The sequence below is a fragment of the Vidua chalybeata genome, chromosome 1, assembly GCF_026979565.1.
Source record: "Vidua chalybeata isolate OUT-0048 chromosome 1, bVidCha1 merged haplotype, whole genome shotgun sequence".
Lineage (NCBI taxonomy): Eukaryota > Metazoa > Chordata > Aves > Passeriformes > Viduidae > Vidua > Vidua chalybeata.
The window spans coordinates 152,953,541-152,974,061 of record NC_071530.1 but is presented as its reverse complement, the minus strand read 5'-3'; the positions used below and the strand labels follow the sequence as shown (position 1 = coordinate 152,974,061).

General features: G+C 64.8%; 2 protein-coding genes across 2 annotated transcripts; one reads left to right on the top strand and one right to left on the bottom strand.

Moving 5' to 3' along the window:
• The first annotated feature begins 1,539 nt into the window (after nt 1-1,539).
• Nucleotides 1,540-12,901, top strand: LOC128792006 (sphingomyelin phosphodiesterase 5-like). The gene is made up of 9 exons (XM_053950045.1): nt 1,540-1,601; nt 5,574-6,308; nt 6,795-7,228; nt 7,325-7,397; nt 8,421-8,561; nt 8,832-8,921; nt 9,947-10,010; nt 11,414-11,558; nt 12,617-12,901. The coding sequence occupies exons 1-9, from the start codon at nt 1,562-1,564 to the stop codon at nt 12,710-12,712; spliced, it is 1,818 nt and encodes a 605-aa protein (XP_053806020.1). The 5' UTR covers nt 1,540-1,561; the 3' UTR covers nt 12,713-12,901.
• A 3,406-nt stretch (nt 12,902-16,307) lies between these two features.
• On the bottom strand, nt 16,308-20,510 carry LOC128790415 (5-oxoprolinase-like). Its single transcript, XM_053947099.1, has 3 exons — nt 20,504-20,510; nt 19,781-19,878; nt 16,308-18,589 (listed from the first exon to the last, which is right to left on the bottom strand). The coding sequence occupies exons 1-3, from the start codon at nt 20,508-20,510 to the stop codon at nt 18,359-18,361; spliced, it is 336 nt and encodes a 111-aa protein (XP_053803074.1). The 3' UTR covers nt 16,308-18,358.
• Between the last annotated feature and the right edge of the window lie 11 nt (nt 20,511-20,521).

The window sequence follows — 20,521 nt, the reverse complement described above, 5'->3', positions numbered from 1 at the left end:
ACTGGGGAGATGGGACAGAGGGACATTGAGGTGGGACAGGGGACACTGGGGAGATGGGACAGAGGGACATTGAGGTGGGACATGGAGGGACATTGGTGGGGTGGGACATGGGACACTGGGGAGATGTGACACAGGGACACTGGGGTGGGACACAGAGGGACATCGAGATGGGACACAGAGGGACATTGGGGTGGGACATTGGGAGGATGGGACATGGTGGGACACTGGGGTGATGTGACACAGGGACACTGGGGTGGTGGGACAGAGGGACATCGAGATGGGACATGGGACACTGGGGTGGGACATTGGGGTGGTGGGACACAGAGGGACACTGGGGTGGGACAGCTGTACTGGGGGGGGTTCATGGCCATACTGGGAGGGCCACACTGGGGGGGTCACGGCCGCACTGGGGGGGTCACGGCCGCACTGGGGGGGTCACGGCCATACTGGGGGGGTCACGGCCGCACTGGGGGGGTCACGGCCATACTGGGGGGGTCACGGCTGTACCGGGGGGGTCACGGCTGTACTGGGAGGGGTCACGGCCGCACTGGGGGGGTCACGGCCGCACTGGGGGGGTCACGGCTGTACCGGGGGGGTCACGGCCGCACTGGGGGGGTCACGGCCGCACTGGGGGGGTCACGGCTGTACTGGGGGGGTCACGGCCGCACTGGCGGGGTCACGGCCGCACTGGGGGGGTCACGGCCGTACTGGGGGGGTCACAGCCGCACTGGGGGGGTCACAGCCGCACTGGGGGGGTCACGGCCATACTGGGGGGGTCACGGCTGTACTGGGAGGGGTCACGGCCGCACTGGGGGGGTCACGGCCGCACTGGGGGGGTCACGGCTGTACTGGGGGGGTCACGGCCGCACTGGGGGGGTCACGGCTGTACTGGGGGGGTCACGGCCGCACTGGGGGGGTCACGGCGCTTTTCCTTTCGCTTTTGGCCGCGCTTTTCCTTTCGGTTCTGCAGGCGACAGCGGGGCCGGGGATCGACACCGAGGTCACCTGGGGGGTCCCGGGGGCGGTGGTCGGGGGCTGTCCCCTTCCCTGTCACCTTCCGTGTCACCCCCCGCCCCAGGTGGGGGCTCAGCCGGGGCCGGCTGCGAGCTGGGTGGCGCAGGGGGTGACAGGAGGTGACAGGAGGTGACAGGGACAGCTCGGGGCACCCCTGACCGTGTCACCTCCGCGGGGGTGGCACCTGGGCAGGTGAGGGGGGTGCCGCGGGTGCCACGGCAGCGACACAGGTGCCACCACAGCCCCCCCGCTCCTCCTCCTCCTCCTCCTCCTCGGGGCTACCGGGAGAACCGGTCTGGCCACACCTGCGGGCAACCTGCGGCTGCGGTTCGGTGGCCACCGTCCCCCGCGGCGGCCCCGGCGGCCCGGGGGGGCTGCGGCGCCGTGTCCGGGGGTGGCAGCGGCCACGCAGCGGGACAGGAACGCGGCCGGGCGGCGCCGCGGTGACCCCGCGGCCGGCGGATGTTTGTCTGTCACCTGCAGCCTCCGGTGGCGGCGGCGCCAGGGGCCCGGGGCGAGCGGTGGCCCCCGGTAGCCCCCGGTGGCCATGAGCGAGCCGGTGGTGGTGGCCATGGCGGCGTGCGGAGGTGAGGGGGTGGCCGGGACGTGGCGCTGCGACAAGTGGCACTGGCGGGGACCTGGGAGCTGGGAACTGGGAACTGGGAACTGGGAACTGGGAACTGGGAACTGGGATGGGCTCGGAGCTGGCACGGGTGGCCCGGACGCTGCCCAGCCCGCGGGCCACCGCGGCGCGGTGCCACCCGTGCCCCCCGGCCACCGCAAGGGAGGGCTTGGTCGCCACACCCGGGAGAACGCGGCCCCGGGGCCCCGCGGGGACAATGCCGGTGACACTGCCAGCACTGCGGGGACAATGCCGGTGTCACCGGGCCACCACCGCGGGGACAATGCCGGTGACACTGCCAGCACCGCGGGGACAATCCAGTGTCACTGCCGGCACCCTGGGGACAATGGCCGTGTCACCGGGCCAGCACGGGCCATGTGCTGCTGCCCCCAGTACTGGGACAGGGCCCGGTGGCACCCCTGGGTTGATGGGTGCGCACTGGGGACACTGGGACCCCTCTGGGTGGGCACTGGGGACACTGGGGACACTGGCATTGACCCCTTGGGTGGGCACTTGGGACACTGGGACCCCTCTGAGTGGGCACTGGGGACACTGGGGACACTGGGACCCCTCTGGGTGGGCACTGGGGACACTGGGGACACTGGCATTGACCCCTTGGGTGGGCACTGGGGACACTGGGAGGCCAGTGTGACCCCTTGGGTGGGCACTGGGGACACTGGGGACACTGGGACCCCTCTGGGTGGGCACTGGGGACACTGGGGACACTGGGACCCCTCTGAGTGGGCACTGGGGGACACTGGTGACACTGGCATTGACCCCTTGGGTGGGCACTGGGGACACTGGGGACACTGGGACCCCTCTGGGTGGGCACTGGGGACACTGGGGATGGTCCCCGCAGGCTCCGGTGACACAAATTCCGCCCCGTGGGTGTCGGGGCCGTCCCGTGGCCGGAGGTGCCACACCTGGCCTGAGTCACCTGTGGCACGTGCCAGCCCTGCCACCCACGGCACCGAGGGATGAGCTGGGAGTGGGGGGACCCCTGGGGGTGACCCAGTGACCCCAGTATGGCCATCACCCCCCCCACCCAGTGCCCCCAGCATCCCCAGTGCCTCCAGTGTCCCCAGTGTCCCTGGAGACCCCAGTGTCCCATCATCCCCAGTAACCCCAGTGTCCCCAGTGTCCCCAGCATTCCCAGTGACTCCAGTGTCCCCAGTGTCCCCAGTGTCCCCAGCATTCCCAGTGACTCCAGTGTCCCCAGTGACCCTGGAGACCCCAGTGTCCCATCATCCCAGTAACCCCAGTGTCCCCAGTGTCCCCAGTGTCCCCAGCATTCCCAGTGACTCCAGTGTCCCCAGTGTCCCATCATCCCCAGTGTCCCCAGCATCCCCAGTATGGCCGTCATCCCCCCCAGTGCCCCCAGCATCCCCATGGTCCCACCACTTCTGATATCCCCAATGCCACCAGTGTGCCCAGTGCCTCCAGTGTCCCCAGTGTCCCTGGAGACCCCAGTGTCCCATCATTCCCAGTGACCCCAGTGTCCCCAGTGTCCCATCATCCCCAGTGTCCCCAGCATTCCCAGTGCCTCCAGTGTCCCCAGCGTCCCTGGAGACCCCAGTGTCCCCAGCATTCCCAGTATCCCCAGTGTCCCATCATTCCCAGTGTGCCCAGCATTCCCACTGCCCCCAGCACCTCCAGTGTCTCCAGTGTCCCCAGCATTCCCAGTATCCTCAGCATTCCCAGTATCCCCAGTGACCCCAGTAACCCCAGTGTCCCCAGCATTCCCAGTGCCTCCAGTGCCCCAGTATCCCCAGCATTTCCAGTATCCCCAGCATTCCCAGTGTGCCCAGCATTCCCAGTGCCCCCAGTGCCTCCAGTGCCCCCAGTGTCCCCAGCATTCCCAGCATTCCCAGTGTCCCCAGTGTCCCCAGCATTCCCAGTCCCTCCAGTGCCCCCAGTGTCCCCACCATTCCCAGTGACTCCAGTGTCCCCAGCATTCCCAGTGTGCCCAGCATTCCCAGTGCCCCCAGTGACCCCAGTGTCCGGCACCATCCCATGCTGGGATTGGGCAGCTGCAGACTCAGGCAGAGTCAGCAGGATCCGGGAAGAACTGGGGCAGGAGTCAGGCAGGAGTCACCGGCCCAAGTGAGGAGTCACCGGCCCAGGTGAGGAGTCACCGGCCGTGTGTCCGGCCCTGGGGGCTCGGAGCTGCCGGGAACCTGTCGGGCCAGCCCGGCCGGACAGGACTCACCTGGACAGGCTCAGGGGCCGGGACTCACCTGGCCGGGATCATCCGCCAGGATTCACCTGGACAAGGGGAGGGGCCGGGATTCACCAGGACAAGGGGAGGGGCCGGGCCTCACCTGGCTGGGATCATCCGCCAGGATTCACCTGGACAAGGGGAGGGGCCGGGATTCACCTGGACAAGGGGAGGGGCCGGGCCTCACCTGGCCGGTCTCACCCTGTGCGGGGTCCCGCTGGCCCCCGACCCCCCTGAGCCCGGGGACAGGTGAGGGGGCGGCTGCGGGGGGAGCCGGGGGCACGGGTGGCCACTGCCGGGGCCACCGGGGCCAGCGGGCAGGAGGGAAGGGACCGCAGTGGCTCCTCCCGGCTGCACCCACCTGAGGTGGCCTCGGGGACCCCGCGGGGACCCTGCGGGGACACCGGGACGGGGGGTCCCGTGCCCATCACCCCCGCTCCCGGCTCCCGCTGCTGCTCCCCGGACAGGGGGAGGGTCCCGGATCCCGGGGACGGTTCTGGATCCTGGGGAGGGTCCTGGATCCCCGGGGATGGTCCTGGATCCCTGGGAGGGTCCTGGATTCCTGGGGAGGGTCCTGGATTCCTGGGAATGGTCCTGGATCCTGGGAATGGTCCTGGATCCTGGGGAGGGTCCTGGATCCCCGGGGATGGTCCTGGATCCTGGGGAGGGTCCTGGATACCAGGGATGGTTCTGGATCCCGGGGAGGGTCCTGGATCCCGGGAATGGTCCTGGATCCTGGGAATGGTCCTGGATCCTGGGGAGGGTCCTGGATCCCCGGGGATGGTCCTGGATCCTGGGGAGGGTCCTGGATCCTGGGGAGGGTCCTGGATTCCTGGGGAGGGTCCTAGATCCTGGGGAGGGTCCTGGATCCTGGGGAGGGTCCTGGATTCCTGGGGAGGGTCCCGGATCCTGGGGAGGGTCCTGGATCCTGCAAATGGTCCTGGATCCTGGGGAGGGTCCTGGATCCTGCAAATGGTCCTGGATCCTGGGGAGGGTCCCGGATCCTGGGAATGGTCCTGGATCCTGGGGAGGGTCCCGGATCCCAGGGACGGTTCTGGATCCTGGGGAGTGTCCTGGATCCTGGGAATGGTCCTGGATCCTGGGGACGGTCCTGGATCCCTGGGGAGGGTCCCGGATCCTGGGGAGGGTCCCGGATCCTGGGAATGGTCCTGGCTCCCGGGGACGGTCCTGTATCCCGGGAATGATTCCAGATCCCAGGAATGGTTCTGGATCCTGGGTGTTGTCCTGGATCCCGGATCCCGGGGACGGTCCCGGATCCCAGGGATGATTCCGGATCCCAGGGACGGTCCCGGATGCTGGGGACGCGGGGGACGGCCCGGCCGGGGGACATTCCCACGGTGGCAGCCGGGATGCGGGGGAGGGCCACTGCCGGCCGCGGGAATTTCCCACGGTGGCCGGGATGGGCCGGGGGGGGGGGGGGGCGGGGGGGTCGCGCTCCGGCCACGTGAGTTTCCCACGGGGACTGGGACGTGGGGAGGGGGGGCCCGGGGACGTTCCCGCGGTGGTGGCCAGGATGGGGAGGGGTCTCACTCTGGCCACGGGAGTTGCCCACACTGACCGGGGCGGGGGGAGGGTCACGCCCGATTTTCCCACGGTGGCAGGCGGGACGCGGAGGGTCCCGCTCCCTCCGGGGACATTCTCCCGGTGACAGGGACGCGGCCGGGGTCCCTCCCCACTCACCGGGCTCTCGTCCCGCAGGCTGTGCCTACTGCGCCCGAGCCTCCGAACCGGACCGGGGGGACCCCCAGGACACCCCGATGCCGTGGCCACCCCCGTCCACTCTGCCGGACGCGCCCTTCCCCAGCCGGACCCTGGCCGCGGTGGCCGCGGTGGCCGAGGCGCTGCTGACCCCCGGCTACTGGGCTCTGGACCGGCTGCTGGCCCTGCAGCCCACCACGGCCCAGCGGGCACGCTGGCGGCGGCACCGGGCCGGGCGCTGCCTCGCCGTGGGCGCGCGGCTGCTGGCGGCGCCGGCGCTGCTGCTGGCGCTGCTGCTGGCGCTGCCGCCGGCCCTCCTGGGGCTGCTGCTGTGGCTCCCGGCGCAGGCCAAGCGCCGGCCCTTCGTCCACCAGCACGTGGCCACCGCGCCCGCGGCCGAGCCCTGGGACCCGCGGCGAGCCCGCGGCTTCACCTTCCTGACCGCCAACCTGTGCCTGCTGCCCAGCGGCCTGGCTCGCTTCAGCAACCTGGGCGGCACGCGGCGGCGCGCGGCGCTCATCGCCCGGCTCCTGGCGCCCGGAGCGCCGGCGGAACCTTCCGGGCACCGCCGCGGGCTGCTGGAGCCGCGGCACGGCCAGGGCGGGGGCTACGGGGGCACGCTCAGCACTGCGGCTCGGGGGCAGCCGGGCGGCGATTCCAGGGTGGACCCGTGGATGGTGGCCAGTCCGGCAGCACCGGTGGCCAGCACGATGCCGTGGTCGGAGATGCCGATGGCCAACCTAACAGCGATGGCCAACCCAACACTGATGGCCGACCCAACACTGATGGCCAACCTAACAGCGATGGCCAACCCAACACTGATGGCCGACCCAACACTGATGGCCAACCTAACAGCGATGGCCAACCCAACACTGATGGCCGACCCAACACTGATGACCAACTCAACACCGATGACCAACTCAACACTGATGGCCAACCCAACACTGATGGCCAACCCAACACCGATGACCAACTCAACACTGATGGCCAACCCAACACTGATGGCCGACCCAACACTGATGGCCAACCCAACACTGATGGCCAACCCAACACCGATGACCAACTCAACTCCGATGACCAACTCAACACTGATGGCCGACCCAACACTGATGGCCAACCCAACACTGATGGCCAACCCAACACCGATGACCAACTCAACTCCGATGACCAACTCAACACTGATGGCCAACCCAACACTGATGGCCAACACAACACCGATGACCAACCCAACACCGATGACCAACCCTTGGCCAACCATTGACTCGGTGCCAACGCTGGAGTTGCCGATGACCAACCCAACCTTGGGACCTGCCCCATCACCAGTGACCAGCCCGGGGCCGGAGCGGCCGATCCCGCTGCCCGACCCGATGCCCCCGGTGCTGACCGACCACATCCCGCCGGACACCGACTTCGTGTGCCTGCAGGAGGTGTTCGATGCCACCGCGGCCACCACCCTGCGCCAGCAGCTCAGCCACCGCTTCCCGCACGTGCTGTGGGGGGTGGGCCCGGGGGGGCTGCGCTGTGGCCAGCTGCGGGTGATGGGCAGTGGCCTGGTCCTGGGCAGCCGCTTCCCGCTGCTGGCCGCCCGCTTCCACCCCTTCCCCAACGGCGCCCGCGAGGACGCGCTGGCCAACAAGGGGCTGCTGGTGGCACAGGTGAGGGGACACCTGAGGGGACACCTGAGGGGGCACCTGAGGGGGCACAGGGGGTGACACGTGGCTGAGGTGACACGTGGCGGGTGTCCCCCACAGGTGCTGCTGGGGACGGGGCGAGGCCGGCGCATCGTGGGCTACCTGGGCTGCACCCACCTGCAGGCCCCCGCCCGTGAGTGGGGACACGGTGACGGCGGGGGTGACGCTGGGGGGTGACACTGGGGGGTGACACTGGGGGGGGTTCGGGGCGTTGGGTCTGTGTGGTGTTGTCCAGCTGTGTCCAGGTGTCTGTGTCCACTTGTGTCCATCTGCCCGTGTGTGTCCACATGCCCATGTCTGTGACTCTGGGTCCCCCTGTGTCTGTGTCCCCATGTCCCCGTGTCCCCATGTCCATGTGTCTGTATGTGTCCATATGTCCATGTTTCCAGATCTCCACGTTCCCGTATCCCTGTGTCCCCTGTTCCTGTGTCCCCATGTCCCCGTGTCCACGTCCCTGTGTCGGTACAGGTCCATGTGTCCATATATCCATGTCTGTGTCCCCGTTCCTGTGTGTGTACGTGTCCCCATGTCCATGTCCCTGTGTCACTGTCTCTGTGTCTGTACATGTCCTCATGTCCCCATGTCCCTGTCCTTGTGTCTGTATGTGTCCCCATGTCCTGTGTCCCTGTCCCAGTGTCTGTCCATGTCCCCACGTCTCGTGTCCCCATTCCTGTGTCTGTACCTGTCCCCATGTACCTGTCCCCATGTCCATGTCCCCATGTCCTATGTCCCCATCCCTATGTCTGTATGTGTTCCCATGTCCCATGTCCCCGTCCCGGTGTCTGTACCTGTCCCCATGTCCATGTCCCCATGTCCCATTTCCCCATGTCCCATGTCCCCATGTCCCCATGTCCCCATGTCCCATGTCCCTATGTCCCGTGTCCCATGTCCAATGTCCCAGTGTCTGTCCACTTCCCCATGCCCATGTCCCTGTCCTGGTGTCTGTACTTGTCCGCATGTCCTGGTGTCCCCATGTCCCATGTCCCTGTCCTGGTGTCTGTACCTGTCCCCATGTCCATGTGTCCATGTCCCATGTCCATGTGTCCCTGTCCCAGTGTCTGTACCTGTCCCCATGTCCTGTGTCTCCATCCCTATGTCTGAACATGTCCCCATGTCCCCATGTCCCCATGTCCCATGACCCGTGTCCCTGTCCCAGCCGATGCCACCATCCGTGACGTGCAGCTGTCCCTGGTGCTCCGGTGGCTCCGGGAGTTCCGGCGGGAGCAGGAGCGGCCTGGGGACCTGGTGGCCTTCGATGTCTTCTGCGGGGACCTCAACTTCGACAACTGCTCCCAGGGTGGGGACAGGGGACACAGGGGGACACGGAGTTGGGGGGACAGTGGCAGAGGTGTGGGACGTGGGTGGGACACAGAGGACAAATATGGAAGGACGCTGAGGGAGCATGGTGGAGACATGGGGGGACATAGAGGTGACACAGGGGGACATCAGGGGACACAGAGGAGCATGGGGAGACATGGAGGGACACGGGGGGACACAGTGGGATGTAGCAGGACATCGGGGGACACAGGGGGACACGGGGGTGACAGCAGCACTGTGTCCCCCGCAGGTGACGCCCTGAACCAGCAGCACCCCCTGTTCAAGGAGTTCTGGGACCCCGCGCGCCGCGGATCGGGCCAGGACCAGCCCTGGGCCATCGGTGGGGACACCGCTGTCACCTCCCCAGGGACTCCAGTGGCACCCCCTGACCGGGGACCCCAGTGTTGGCCGTGCCTGGGGACCTCGCTGTCACTTCCCCAGGGACCCCACTTTCACCGTCCTGGGGACCCTGCTGTCACCTCCCCGGGGATGCCACTTCCACCTCCCAGAGACCCCACTGTCACCTCCTGAGGGACCCCGCTGTCACCTCCCCTGAGACCCTGCTGTCACCTCCACTGCGATCCCCACTGTCACCCCCTGAAGCCCCCACTGTCACCTTCCCATGTCTGGGGACCCGTTAATGTCCCTGTCCCCTCTTGTCCCCTCCCTGTGTCCGGGGTCGAGCTCACTCTCTGTCCCCTCCTGTCCCTCCTGTCCCCTCCCCGTGTCCAGGGTCATGCTCACTCTGTCCCCTCCTGTCCCCCCCTGTCCCCTCCTGTCCCCTCCCCGTGTCCAGGGTCCCGCTCATGTCCCTGTCCCCTCCTGTCCCCTCCTGTCCCCTCCTGTCCCCTCCCCGTGTCCAGGGTCATGCTCACTCTGTCCCCTCCTGTCCCCTCCTGTCCCCTCCTGTCCCCTCCCCGTGTCCAGGGTCCCGCTCATGTCCCTGTTCCCTCCTGTCCCCTCCTGTCCCCTCCCCGTGTCCAGGGTCCCGCTCATGTCCCTGTCCCCTCCTGTCCCCTCCTGTCCCCTCCCTGTGTCCGGAATCATGCTCACTCTGTCCCCTCCTGTCCCCCCCTGTCCCCTCCCTGTCCCCTCCTGTCCTTTCCTGTCCCCTCCGTGTCCCCTCCTGTCCCCTCTCCGTGTCTAGGGTCATGCTCACTCTCTGTCCCCTCCTGTCCCCTTCCTGTCCCCTCCTGTCCCCTCCTTGTCCTTTCCTGTCCCCTCCTGTCCCCTCCCCGTGTCCAGGGTCCCGCTCATGTCCCTGTCCCCTCCCGTCCCCTCCTGTCCCCTCCCTGTGTCCGGAATCATGCTCACTCTGTCCCCTCCTGTCCCCCCCTGTCCCCCCCTGTCCCCTCCTGTCCCCAGGGACGCTGCTCGACTGCCTCAAGATCTACGAGGAGCCCGTGTCCACCCCTGAGAAGATGAGGAGGTGACAATGGGGACACTGGGGACACAGGGGGGCACAGGGGCGCGGGGGACAGGGGGGACAAGAAGGGTCCAGCTGACCCATCGGCCTGGAGGGGGTGGGGGGTCCTCCATGCCTGTGTCCCTGTGTCCCACAGTGTCCCTGTGCCACTCTGTCCCCGTGTCCTGCTGTCTCCCCGTGTTCCTATGTCCCTGTGTCCCCTGTCACTCCATCCCACTCTGTCCCACTGTGTCCCCATGTCCGGCAGTGTCCCCATGTCCCCATGTCCCTGTGACTGGCTGTGTCCCCATGTCCCTGTGTCCCCTGTCACTCTGTCCCACTGTGTCCCCATGTCCGGCAGTGTCCCCATGTCCCCATGTCCCTGTGACTGGCTGTGTCCCCATGTCCCTGTGTCCCCTGTCACTCTGTCCCACTGTGTCCCCATGTCCGGCAGTGTCCCCATGTCCCCATGTCCCTGTGACTGGCTGTGTCCCCATGTCCCTGTGTCCCCTGTCACTCTGTCCCACTGTGTCCCCATGTCCGGCAGTGTCCCCATGTCCCCATGTTCTGTGACTGGCTGTGTCCCCATGTCCCTGTGTCCCCTGTCACTCTGTCCCACTGTGTCCCACTGTGTCCCCATGTCCGGCAGTGTCCCCATGTCCCCATGTTCTGTGACTGGCTGTGTCTCCATGTCCCCATGCCCCCTGTCACTCTGTCACACTGCGTCCCCGTGTCCCCATGTCCGGCAGTGTCCCCATGTCCCCATGTCCCCATGTCCCCATGTCCCCATGTCCCTGTGTCTGGCAGTGTCCCCATGTCCCCATGTACGGCAGTGTCCCCATGTCCCCATGTCCCCATGTCCCTGTGTCTGGCAGTGTCCCCATGTCCAGCAGTGTCCCCGTGTCCGGCAGTGTCCCCATGTCCCCATGTCCCCATGTCCCCATGTCCCCATGTCCGGCAGTGTCCCCATGTCCCCATGTCCCCATGTCCCCATGTCCCCATGTCCCTGTGTCTGGCAGTGTCCCCATGTCCAGCAGTGTCCCCGTGTCCGGCAGTGTCCCCATGTCCCCGTGTCCCCATGTCCCCATGTCCCCATGTCCCCATGTCCGGCAGTGTCCCCATGTCCCCATGTCCCTGTGACTGGCTGTGTCCCCATGTCCCTGTGTCCCCTGTCACTCTGTCCCACTGTGTCCCCATGTCCGGCAGTGTCCCCATGTCCCCATGTCCCTGTGACTGGCTGTGTCCCCATGTCCCTGTGTCCCCTGTCACTCTGTCCCCATGTACGGCAGTGTCCCCATGTCCCCATGTCCCCATGTCCCCCTGTCACTCTGTCCCACGGTGTCCCCATGTCCAGCAGTGTCCCCGTGTCCCCTGTCCCATGTCCCCGTGTCCCCTGTCCCATGTCCCCGTGTCCCCTGTCCCCGCAGGACGCTGTCCCAGCCCTGGGGACGCGAGCGGTTCCTGGCGGGTCCCATCCTGTCCTGCGGGGCCCTGGACACGAAGGCCCCGCGGCCGTGGCAGGGCCGGAGAGTGGACAGAGCGCTGCTGCGGAGGGACCCCGCGCTGGCCACCGTGAGTGACCGCTGGGACCCCCCAGTGACCCCCCCAGTGACCACTGGGACCCCCCCAGTGACCCCTGGGACCCCCCAATGACCCCTGGGACCCCGCGCTGGCCACCGTGAGTGACCGCTGGGACCCCCCAGTGACCCCCCCAGTGACCCCTGGGACCCCCCAGTGACCCCTGGGACCCCCCAATGACCCCTGGGACCCCGCGCTGGCCACCGTGAGTGACCACTGGGAGCCCTGTGGGACCCCCAGTGACCCCTGGGACCCCTGGGACCCCTGGGACCCCTGGGACCCCACGCTGGCCACCGTGAGTGACCACTGGGACCCAGTGACCCCCAGTGACTCCTGGGACCCCGCGCTGGCCACCGTGAGTGACCAGTGGGACCCAGTGACCCCCAGTGACTCCTGGGACCCCGCACTGGCCACCGTGAGTGACCGCTGGGACCCCCCAGTGACCCCTGGGACCCCCAGTGACCCCTGGGACCCCCCAATGACCCCTGGGACCCCGCCCTGGCCACCGTGAGTGACCGCTGGGAGCCCCCAGTGACCCCCCAGTGACCCCAGTGACCCCAGTGACCCCTAGGACCCCGCACTGGCCACCGTGAGTGACCGCTGGGACCCCCCAGTGACCCCCAGTGACCCCCAGTGACCCCTGGGACCCCTGGGACCCCATGCTGGCCACCGTGAGTGACCACTGGGACCCCCCAGTGACCCCTGGGACCCCCCAATGACCCCCCAATGACCCCTGGGACCCCACGCTGGCCACCGTGAATGACCACTGGGAGCCAGTGACCCCCAGTGACTCCTGGGACCCCACGCTGGCCACCGTGAGTGACCCCAGTGACCCTCCAGTGACCCCCCCAGTGAACCCCCAATGACCCCTGGGACCCCGCGCTGGCCACCATGAGTGACCACTGGGACCCCCCAGTGACCCCCAGTGACCCCTGGGACCCCGCGCTGGCCACCGTGAGTGACCACTGGGAGCCCAGTGTCCCCATGACCCCAGTGACCCCAGTGACCCCCAGTGACCCCGTGCCCCCGGCCTGACCCCGCTGTCCCCACAGGAGGTCACCGGTTTCTCGGTCATCACCCAGCTGGCCACTCTGTCTGACCACCTGCCCGTGGCCCTGCGGCTGCGCCTGGGGCCCGCTGACCTCTGACCCCGCACGGACACGGCGCTGGACACGGCGCTGGACACGGCGCTGGACACGGGGCTGGACACGGGGCTGGACATGGGGCTGGACCTGAGAGTGGCCACACTCTGGACACGGGGCTGGACATGGCGTTGGACACGGGGCTGGACCTGAGCGTGGCCATACTCTGGACACGGGGCTGGACACGGAGCTGGACACGGGGCTGGACACGGGGCTGGACACAGCTCGGACCCAAGAGTGGCCACACTCTGGACACGGGGCTGGACACGGGGCTGGACACGGGGCTGGACCTGAGAGTGGCCACACTCCGGACACGGGGCTGGACACGGGGCTGGACACGGGGCTGGACACAGGGCTGGACACAGCTCGGACCTGAGCGTGGCCACACTCTGGACATGGGGCTGGACACGGGGCTGGACACGGGGCTGGACCTGAGCGTGGCCACACTCCGGACATGGGGCTGGACATGGGGCTAGACACAGGGCTGGACACGGGGCTGGACATGGGGCTGGACATGGGGCTGGACACGGGGCTGGACACAGCTCGGACCTGAGCGTGGCCACACTCTGGACATGGGGCTGGACACGGCGCTGGACACGGCTCCAGCCATGACTCCGGACACGGCTTTGACCCAGCGAGGTCACAGCTCTGGACACGGGGCTGGACACAGCACCGGTCACTGCTCCGGACACAGCACCGGTCACTGCTCCGGACACAGCACTGATCACTGCACTGGACACAGCACCGGTCACTGCACTGGACACTGCACTGGACACAGCACCGGTCACTGCTCCGGACACAGCACTGATCACTGCTCTGGACACTGCACTGGACACAGCAGCGGTCACTGCTCCGGACACAGCACTAGTCACTGCTCTGGACACTGCACTGGTCACTGCTCTGGACATTGCTCCGGTCACTGCTCCGGACACTGCTCCGGTCACTGCTCTGGTCACTGAACTGGACACAGCACTGGTCATTGCTCTGGACACTGCTCTGGACACAGCACCGGTCACTCCTCCGGACACAGCAGCGGTCACTCCTCCGGACATTGCTCCGGTCACTGCTCCGGTCACTGCCCTGGACACAGCAGTGGTCATTGCTCTGGACACTGCTCTGGACACAGCACCGGTCACTCCTGTGGTCACTCCTCTGGACACTGCTGTGACCCCCGTGACCCCGGCGTGACCCCGGCTCCCGGCCGTGTCCCCACACGTGTCACTGACCAGGGGGACCCTGGGGACGGTCAATGGCGCCATTGATCCGCTATTGGTGCGGTATTGATCTGCTATTGATCTGCCATTGATCCACTATTGATCCACTATTGGTGTGGTATTGATCCGCTATTGATCTGCTATTGGGGCAGTATTGATCTGGTATTGGTGCGCTATTGATCCGGTATTGATCCGCCATTGATCCGCTATTGGTGCGGTATTGATCTGCTATTGATCTGCCATTGATCCACTATTGATCCACTATTGGTGCGGTATTGATCTGCTATTGATCTGCTATTGGGGCACTATTGATCTGGTATTGGTGCGCTATTGATCCGGTATTGATCCGCCATTGATCCGCTATTGGTGCGGTATTGATCCGCCATTGATCCGCTATTGGTGCGGTATTGATCTGCTACTGATCTGCCATTGATCCGCTATTGATCCACTATTGGTGTGGTATTGATCCGCTATTGATCTGCTATTGGGGCAGTATTGATCTGGTATTGGGGCAGGATCGATGCAGGCATTGATCCAGCATTGATCAGTCCAGGATGGGTCCAGCATTGATCTGGTATTGATCCAGTATTGATCTGGTATTGGGGCAGGATCAATGCAGGCATTGATCCAGCATTGATCAGTCCAGTATCGATCCAGCATTGATCCAGTATCGATCCAGCATTGATCTGCCATCGGTTCAGAATGGATCCATCATTGATTATCGGGCATCGATCTGGCATCGATGCAGTATTGATCCATCGCCAGTCCAGTATTGATCTGATATCGATCAGGCATTGATCCAGCATGGATCCAGCATTGATCCAGCATTGATCCGGCATTGATCCGGCATTGATTGGGCATTGATTGGGCATTAGTCTGGCATTGATCCAGCATTGATCCAGCATTGATCCAGCATTGATCCGGCATTGATCCGGCATTGATCCGGCATTGATTGGGCATTAGTCTGGCATTGATCCAGCATTGATCCAGCATTGATCCTGCATTGATCCCCCATTGATCCGGCATTGATCCGCCATTGATCCGCCATTGATCCGCCATTGATTGGGCAATAGTCTGGCATTGATCCACCATTGATCCAGCATTGATCCTGCATTGATCCGCCATTGATCCTGCATTGATCCGCCATTGATCCGCCATTGATCCGCCATTGATTGGGCATTAGTCTGGCATTGATCCGCCATTGATCCAGCATTGATCTGGCATTGACTCAGTATTGATCCGGCATTGATCCGGCATTGGCTCCGTATCGATCCAGCATTAAACCAGCACTGATCCAGCACTGGCGCAGTATTGATCCGTTATTGGCTCCGTATCGATCCAGCATTAAACCAGCACTGATCCAGCACTGGCGCAGTATTGATCCGTTATTGGCTCCGTATCGATCCAGCATTAAACCAGCACTGATCCAGCACTGGCGCAGTATTGATCCAGCATTGATCCAGCATTGACTCAGTATTGATCCGGTATTGATCCGTTATTGGCTCCGTATCGATCCAGCACTGATCCATCACCAGTCTGGCATTAGCTCAGTACAGATCCGGCTCTGAGTCAGTATTGATCCGGCATTGGCTCAGTATTGATCCGGTATTGATCCAGCACTGGTGCAGTATTGATCCGGCATTGGCTCAGTATCAGTCCAGCATTGGCCATCATTGATCCATTGTTGGTCTGGTATTGATCCAACATTGATCTTGTATTGATCCAGCATCAGTCTGGTGTTGGTCCAGTATTGATCCAGCATTGATCCAGCACTGACCCATCAGTCTGGAATTGATCCATTGTTCATCTGGCATTGATCCAGCATTGATCTGACATTGATCCTGTATTGATCTGGTATTGATCCAGCATTGATCTGGTATTGATCCGGCACTGATCTGGCATTGATCCAGCATTGATCTGACATTGATCCGGCACTGATCTGGCATTGATCCAGCACTGATCTGGCATTGATCCAGCATTGATCTGGCATTGATCCAGCATTGATCTGGCATTGATCCAGCGTTGATCTGACATTGATCCTGTATTGATCTGGTATTGATCCAGCATTGATCTGGTATTGATCCGGCACTGATCTGGCATTGATCCAGCACTGATCTGACATTGATCCTGTATTGATCTGGCATTGATCCAGCACTGATGCAGTATTGATCCAGCATTGGTCTGGCCTCCATCCCGTATTGATCCAGCCTCTCTCCGGCAGGGCTGGCACAGCCCTCATGGCACAGGGGGGGTTCCCCCCCCCCATTCCCAGAGTTTGGGGTCGGTGTCCCCCCCCCCGGATTTGTGGGGCAGAGCCCTGGGGGGGCTCCGTGGGGCTGGGGGGGGTCCCTGGGGGTCCCTGTCCCCCCCAAGACACCAGGCAGGAGTTGGGGGGTGCAGAAGCTTTATTGGAGGCTGGGGGGGAACCGGGGGGAGACCCCCAAAGGGGGGAGCTGGGCCCCCCCATGGAGGGGCTGAGCTGGGGCTGGGGGGCTGCCCCATGGAGGGGTGGGGGCTGCCTTACAGAGTGTGCGTATCTAGGGTGGGGGGCTGCCCCATAGACTGTGCATATCTAAAGGGGATGCTGCCCCATAGCAGGGTCAGGAGCTGCCCCATAGCAGGGATGGGGGCTGCCCCATAGGAGGTGCATAGATAGGATGTGGGGCAGCCCCATAGCAGGGATGGGGGCTGCCCCATAGCGGGGTCAGGAGCTGCCCCACAGGAGGTGCATATTTGGGATGGCGGGTGCCCCAAAGCGGACTCTGGGGCTGCCCCATAGCGGGGTCAGGAGCTGCCCCATAGCAGACTCTGGGGCTGCCCCATAGCGGGGTCAGGAGCTGCCCCATAGGGGGGTCAGGAGCTGCCCCACAGGAGGTGCATAGATGGGATGGGGGGCAGCCCCATAGTGGAGTTAGGGGGCTGCCCCATAGCAGGGTCAGGAGCTGCCCCACAGCAGGGTCAGGGGCTGCCCCATAGCAGGTGCATAGATGGGATGGGGGGTGCCCCATAGCGGAGTTAGGGGGGTGCCCTATGGACTGTGCGTATCTAAAGGGGGGGCTGCCCCATAGCAGGGATGGGGGCTGCCCCATAGCAGGTGCCCTATAGGAAGTGCATAGATGGGATGGGGGCTGCCCCATAGATTGTGCATAGCTGGAGTGGGTGGGGCTGCCCCATAGCGGGGCTGCCACATAGGAGGTGCATAGATGGGATGGGGGGCAGCCCCACAGTGGAGTTAGGGGGCTGCCCCATAGCAGGGTCAGGAGCTGCCCCATAGCAGGGTTAAGGGGCTGCCCCATAGAGGTGCATAGATGGGATCGGGGCTGCCCCATAGCAGGGTCAGGGGCTGCCCCATAGCAGGTGCATAGATGGGATGGGGGGTGCCCCATAGCAGAGTTAGGGGGGTGCCCTATGGACTGTGCGTATCTAAAGGGGGGGGCTGCCCCATAGCAGGGATGGGGGCTGCCCCATAGAGGAGGTGCATAGCTGGAGTGGGTGGGGGGCTGCCCCATAGTGGAGTTAGGTGGCTGCCCCATAGCAGGGGTAGGGGGCTGCCCCATAGCGGAGTTAGGGGGCTGCCCCATAGCGGAGTTAGGGGGCTGCCCCATAGCAGGGGTGGGGGGCTGCCCCATAGTGGAGTTAGGGGGCTGCCCTATGGACTGTGCGTGTCTAGAGGGTCGGTTACCCCACAGAGGGGTTTGGGAGGGGCTGCCCCATAGCAGGGCTGGGGGGCTGCCCCATAATGGACTTTGGGGCTGCCCCATAGCAGGGCTGGGGGGCTGCCCTATGGACTGTGCTTATCTAGCAATGGGGGGCTGCCCCATGGGGGGCACAGCTGGAGTTGGGGGGCTGACCCATGGTGGGGTCAGGGGCTGCCCCACAGCCGATTTGGAGCTGCCCCACAGCGGGTTTGGGGCTGCCCCACAGCGGGTTTGGGACTGCCCCACAGCAGGTTTGGGGCCACCCCACAGCCGATTTGGGGCTGCCCCACAGCAGATTTGGGGCTGCCCCACAGCGGGTTTGGGGCCGCCCCACAGCAGATTTGGGGCTGCCCCACAGCGGGTTTGGGGCTGCCCCACAGCCGATTTGGGGCTGCCCCACAGCAGTTTGGAGCTGCCCCACAGCCGATTTGGGGCTGCCCCACAGCAGGTTTGGGGCCACCCCACAGCCGATTTGGGGCTGCCCCACAGCAGATTTGGGGCTGCCCCACAGCGGGTTTGGGGCCGCCCCACAGCAGATTTGGGGCTGCCCCACAGCGGGTTTGGGGCTGCCCCACAGCCGATTTGGGGCTGCCCCACAGCAGTTTGGAGCTGCCCCACAGCCGATTTGGGGCTGCCCCACAGCAGGTTTGGGGCCACCCCACAGCCGATTTGGGGCTGCCCCACAGCAGGTTTGGGGCTGCCCCACAGCGGGTTTGGGGCTGCCCCACAGCAGTTTGGGGTCACACGGCCTCCTGCGCCTGCCGGAACTCGAAGACGCTGCCGCGCTCCAGGAAGGTTTGTGGGGTCGGGGGGCTCGGGGGGCTCGGGGGGTTCCGGGGGTTTTGGGGGTTCGGGGAGTTCTGGGGGGCCCAGAGGTCCTGGGGGTCCGGGGGGTCCTGGGGGTCGCCCCCGGCCCCTTCCTCGGGGGGGCCGAAGCCGCCCCCGCCCGGGGTCAGCAGGCGGAAAATGTCCTGTGGGGAGAGAGGGGTGTGGGGTCAGGGGTGTGGGGTCAGGGGGGGTTTGGGGTCCGAGATTTGGGGTCAGGGGTGTGGGGTCAGGGGTGTGGGGTTATGGGGGGTTTGGGGTCAGGGGGGTTTGGGGTCAGGGGTTTGGGGTCAGGGGCTTGGGGTCGGGGGGGGTTGGGGGTCAGGGGTTTGGGGTCAGGGGGGGTTTGGGGTCGGGGGGGTTGGGGGTCAGGGGTGTGGGGTCAGAGGGGGTTTGGGGTTATGGGGGGTGTGGGGTCAGAGGTTTGGGGTCGGGGGTTTGGGGTTATGGGGGGTTTGGGGTCAGGGGGGGTTTGGGGTCAGGGGTTTGGGGTCATGGGGGGTTTGGGGTTATGGGGGGTTTGGGGTCAGGGGGGGTTTGGGGTCAGGGGGGTTGGGGGTCAAGAGGGGATTGGGATTTTTGGGCAGTTTTTGGGGCAGTTTTTGGGGTGAGTTTGGGGTGATTTGGGGGTTGTTTTGGGGTGGTTTTGGAGTTCTTTTTGGGGTGATTTTGGGGTTGTTTTGGGTCGGTTTTTGGGTCGGTTTTTGGGGTGATTTTGGGGCGGTTTTTGGAGCAGTTTAGGGGCGTTTTTGGGGCGGTTTTGGGGTGTTTTTGGGGTTTTTGGCTCACCCCCGGCTCCACGCACACCGAGCTCTTGCCCCCCAGGTTGATGGTACAGGATGGGGTTTGGGGTGATTTTGGGGTGATTTTGGGGTGATTTTGGGGTGATTTTGGGGCGGTTTTTGGAGCAGTTTTGGGGCGGTTTTGGGGATGTTTTTGGGTTGTTTTTGGGGGGTGTTTTTGGGGTTTTTGCTCACCCCTGGCTCCACGCACACCGAGCTCTTGCCCCCCAGGTTGATGGTACAGGATGGGGTTTGGGGTGATTTTGGGTGATTTTGGGGTGATTTTGGAGCGGTTTTTGGAGCAGTTTTGGGGCGGTTTTGGGGATGTTTTTGGGGTGTTTTTGGGGTGTTTTTGGGGTTTTTGCTCACCCCTGGCTCCACGCACACCGAGCTCTTGCCCCCCAGGTTGATGGTACAGGATGGGATTTGGGGTGATTTTGGGGTGATTTTGGGGTGATTTTGGGTGATTTTGGGGCGGTTTTTGGAGCAGTTTTGGGGCGGTTTTGGGGATGTTTTTGGGGTTGTTTTTGGGGTGTTTTTGGGGTTTTTGCTCACCCCTGGCTCCACGCACACCGAGCTCTTGCCCCCCAGGTTGATGACTCTCCCGTCCCGCCGCAGCAGCAGGTTCAGCCCCGGGGCCCCCGGGAGCCCCCCTGGGGGAGAGGGGGGTCAGGGGGGTCAGGGGGGGTCGGGGGGGTCGGGGGGGATCTGGGGTTCCCTTGGGGGGGGGATTCTGGGGATCTCGGGGGGGGGGCTGAGAAATGGAGGGGGTCCCGGGGGATTTTGGGGGGATTTTGGGGGGGCGATTTTGGGTAGATTTGGGGGGGATTTGGGGGGATTTGGGGGGATTTTGGGGGGATTTTGGGGAGAATTTTTGGGGGATTTTGGGGGGGATTTTGGGGGGATTTCGGGGTCTCACCAGCCATGCCGTAGGGCCGGGTGGCTCAGGGGGATTTTGGGTGGATTTTGGGTGGATTTTGGGGGGGATTTTGGGGGATTTTTGGAGGATTTTGGGGGATTTTGGAGGGATTTTGGGGGATTTTGGGGGGATTTTGGGGGTCTCGCCCGCCATGCCGTAGGGCCGGGTGGCTCGGGGGGATTTTGGGGGGGATTTTGGGGAATTTTGGGGGGATTTCGGGGGTCTCACCCGCCATGGCCGTAGGGCCGGGTGGCTCAGGGGGATTTTGGGGGGATTTTTGGGAAGATTTTTTGGGGGATTTTTTGGGGGATTTTGGGGGGGATTTTGGGGGGATTTTGGGGGGATTTCGGGGGTCTCACCCGCCATGCCGTAGGGCC

Excerpts from the sequence above, each read along its gene's own strand:
- LOC128792006 (XM_053950045.1), top strand. The coding sequence starts at position 1,562 with ATGAGCGAGCCGGTGGTGGTGGCCATGGCGGCGTGCGGAG. Across the intron at positions 6,309-6,794 it reads GTGGTCGGAGATGCCGATGG|CCAACCCAACACCGATGACC; the intron begins CCAACCTAACAG and ends CAACACCGATGA. Across the intron at positions 7,398-8,420 it reads CCACCTGCAGGCCCCCGCCC|CCGATGCCACCATCCGTGAC; the intron begins GTGAGTGGGGAC and ends TCCCTGTCCCAG.
- LOC128790415 (XM_053947099.1), bottom strand. Across the intron at positions 18,590-19,780 it reads CGGTGTGCGTGGAGCCAGGG|GACATTTTCCGCCTGCTGAC; the intron begins GTGAGCAAAAAC and ends CTCTCCCCACAG.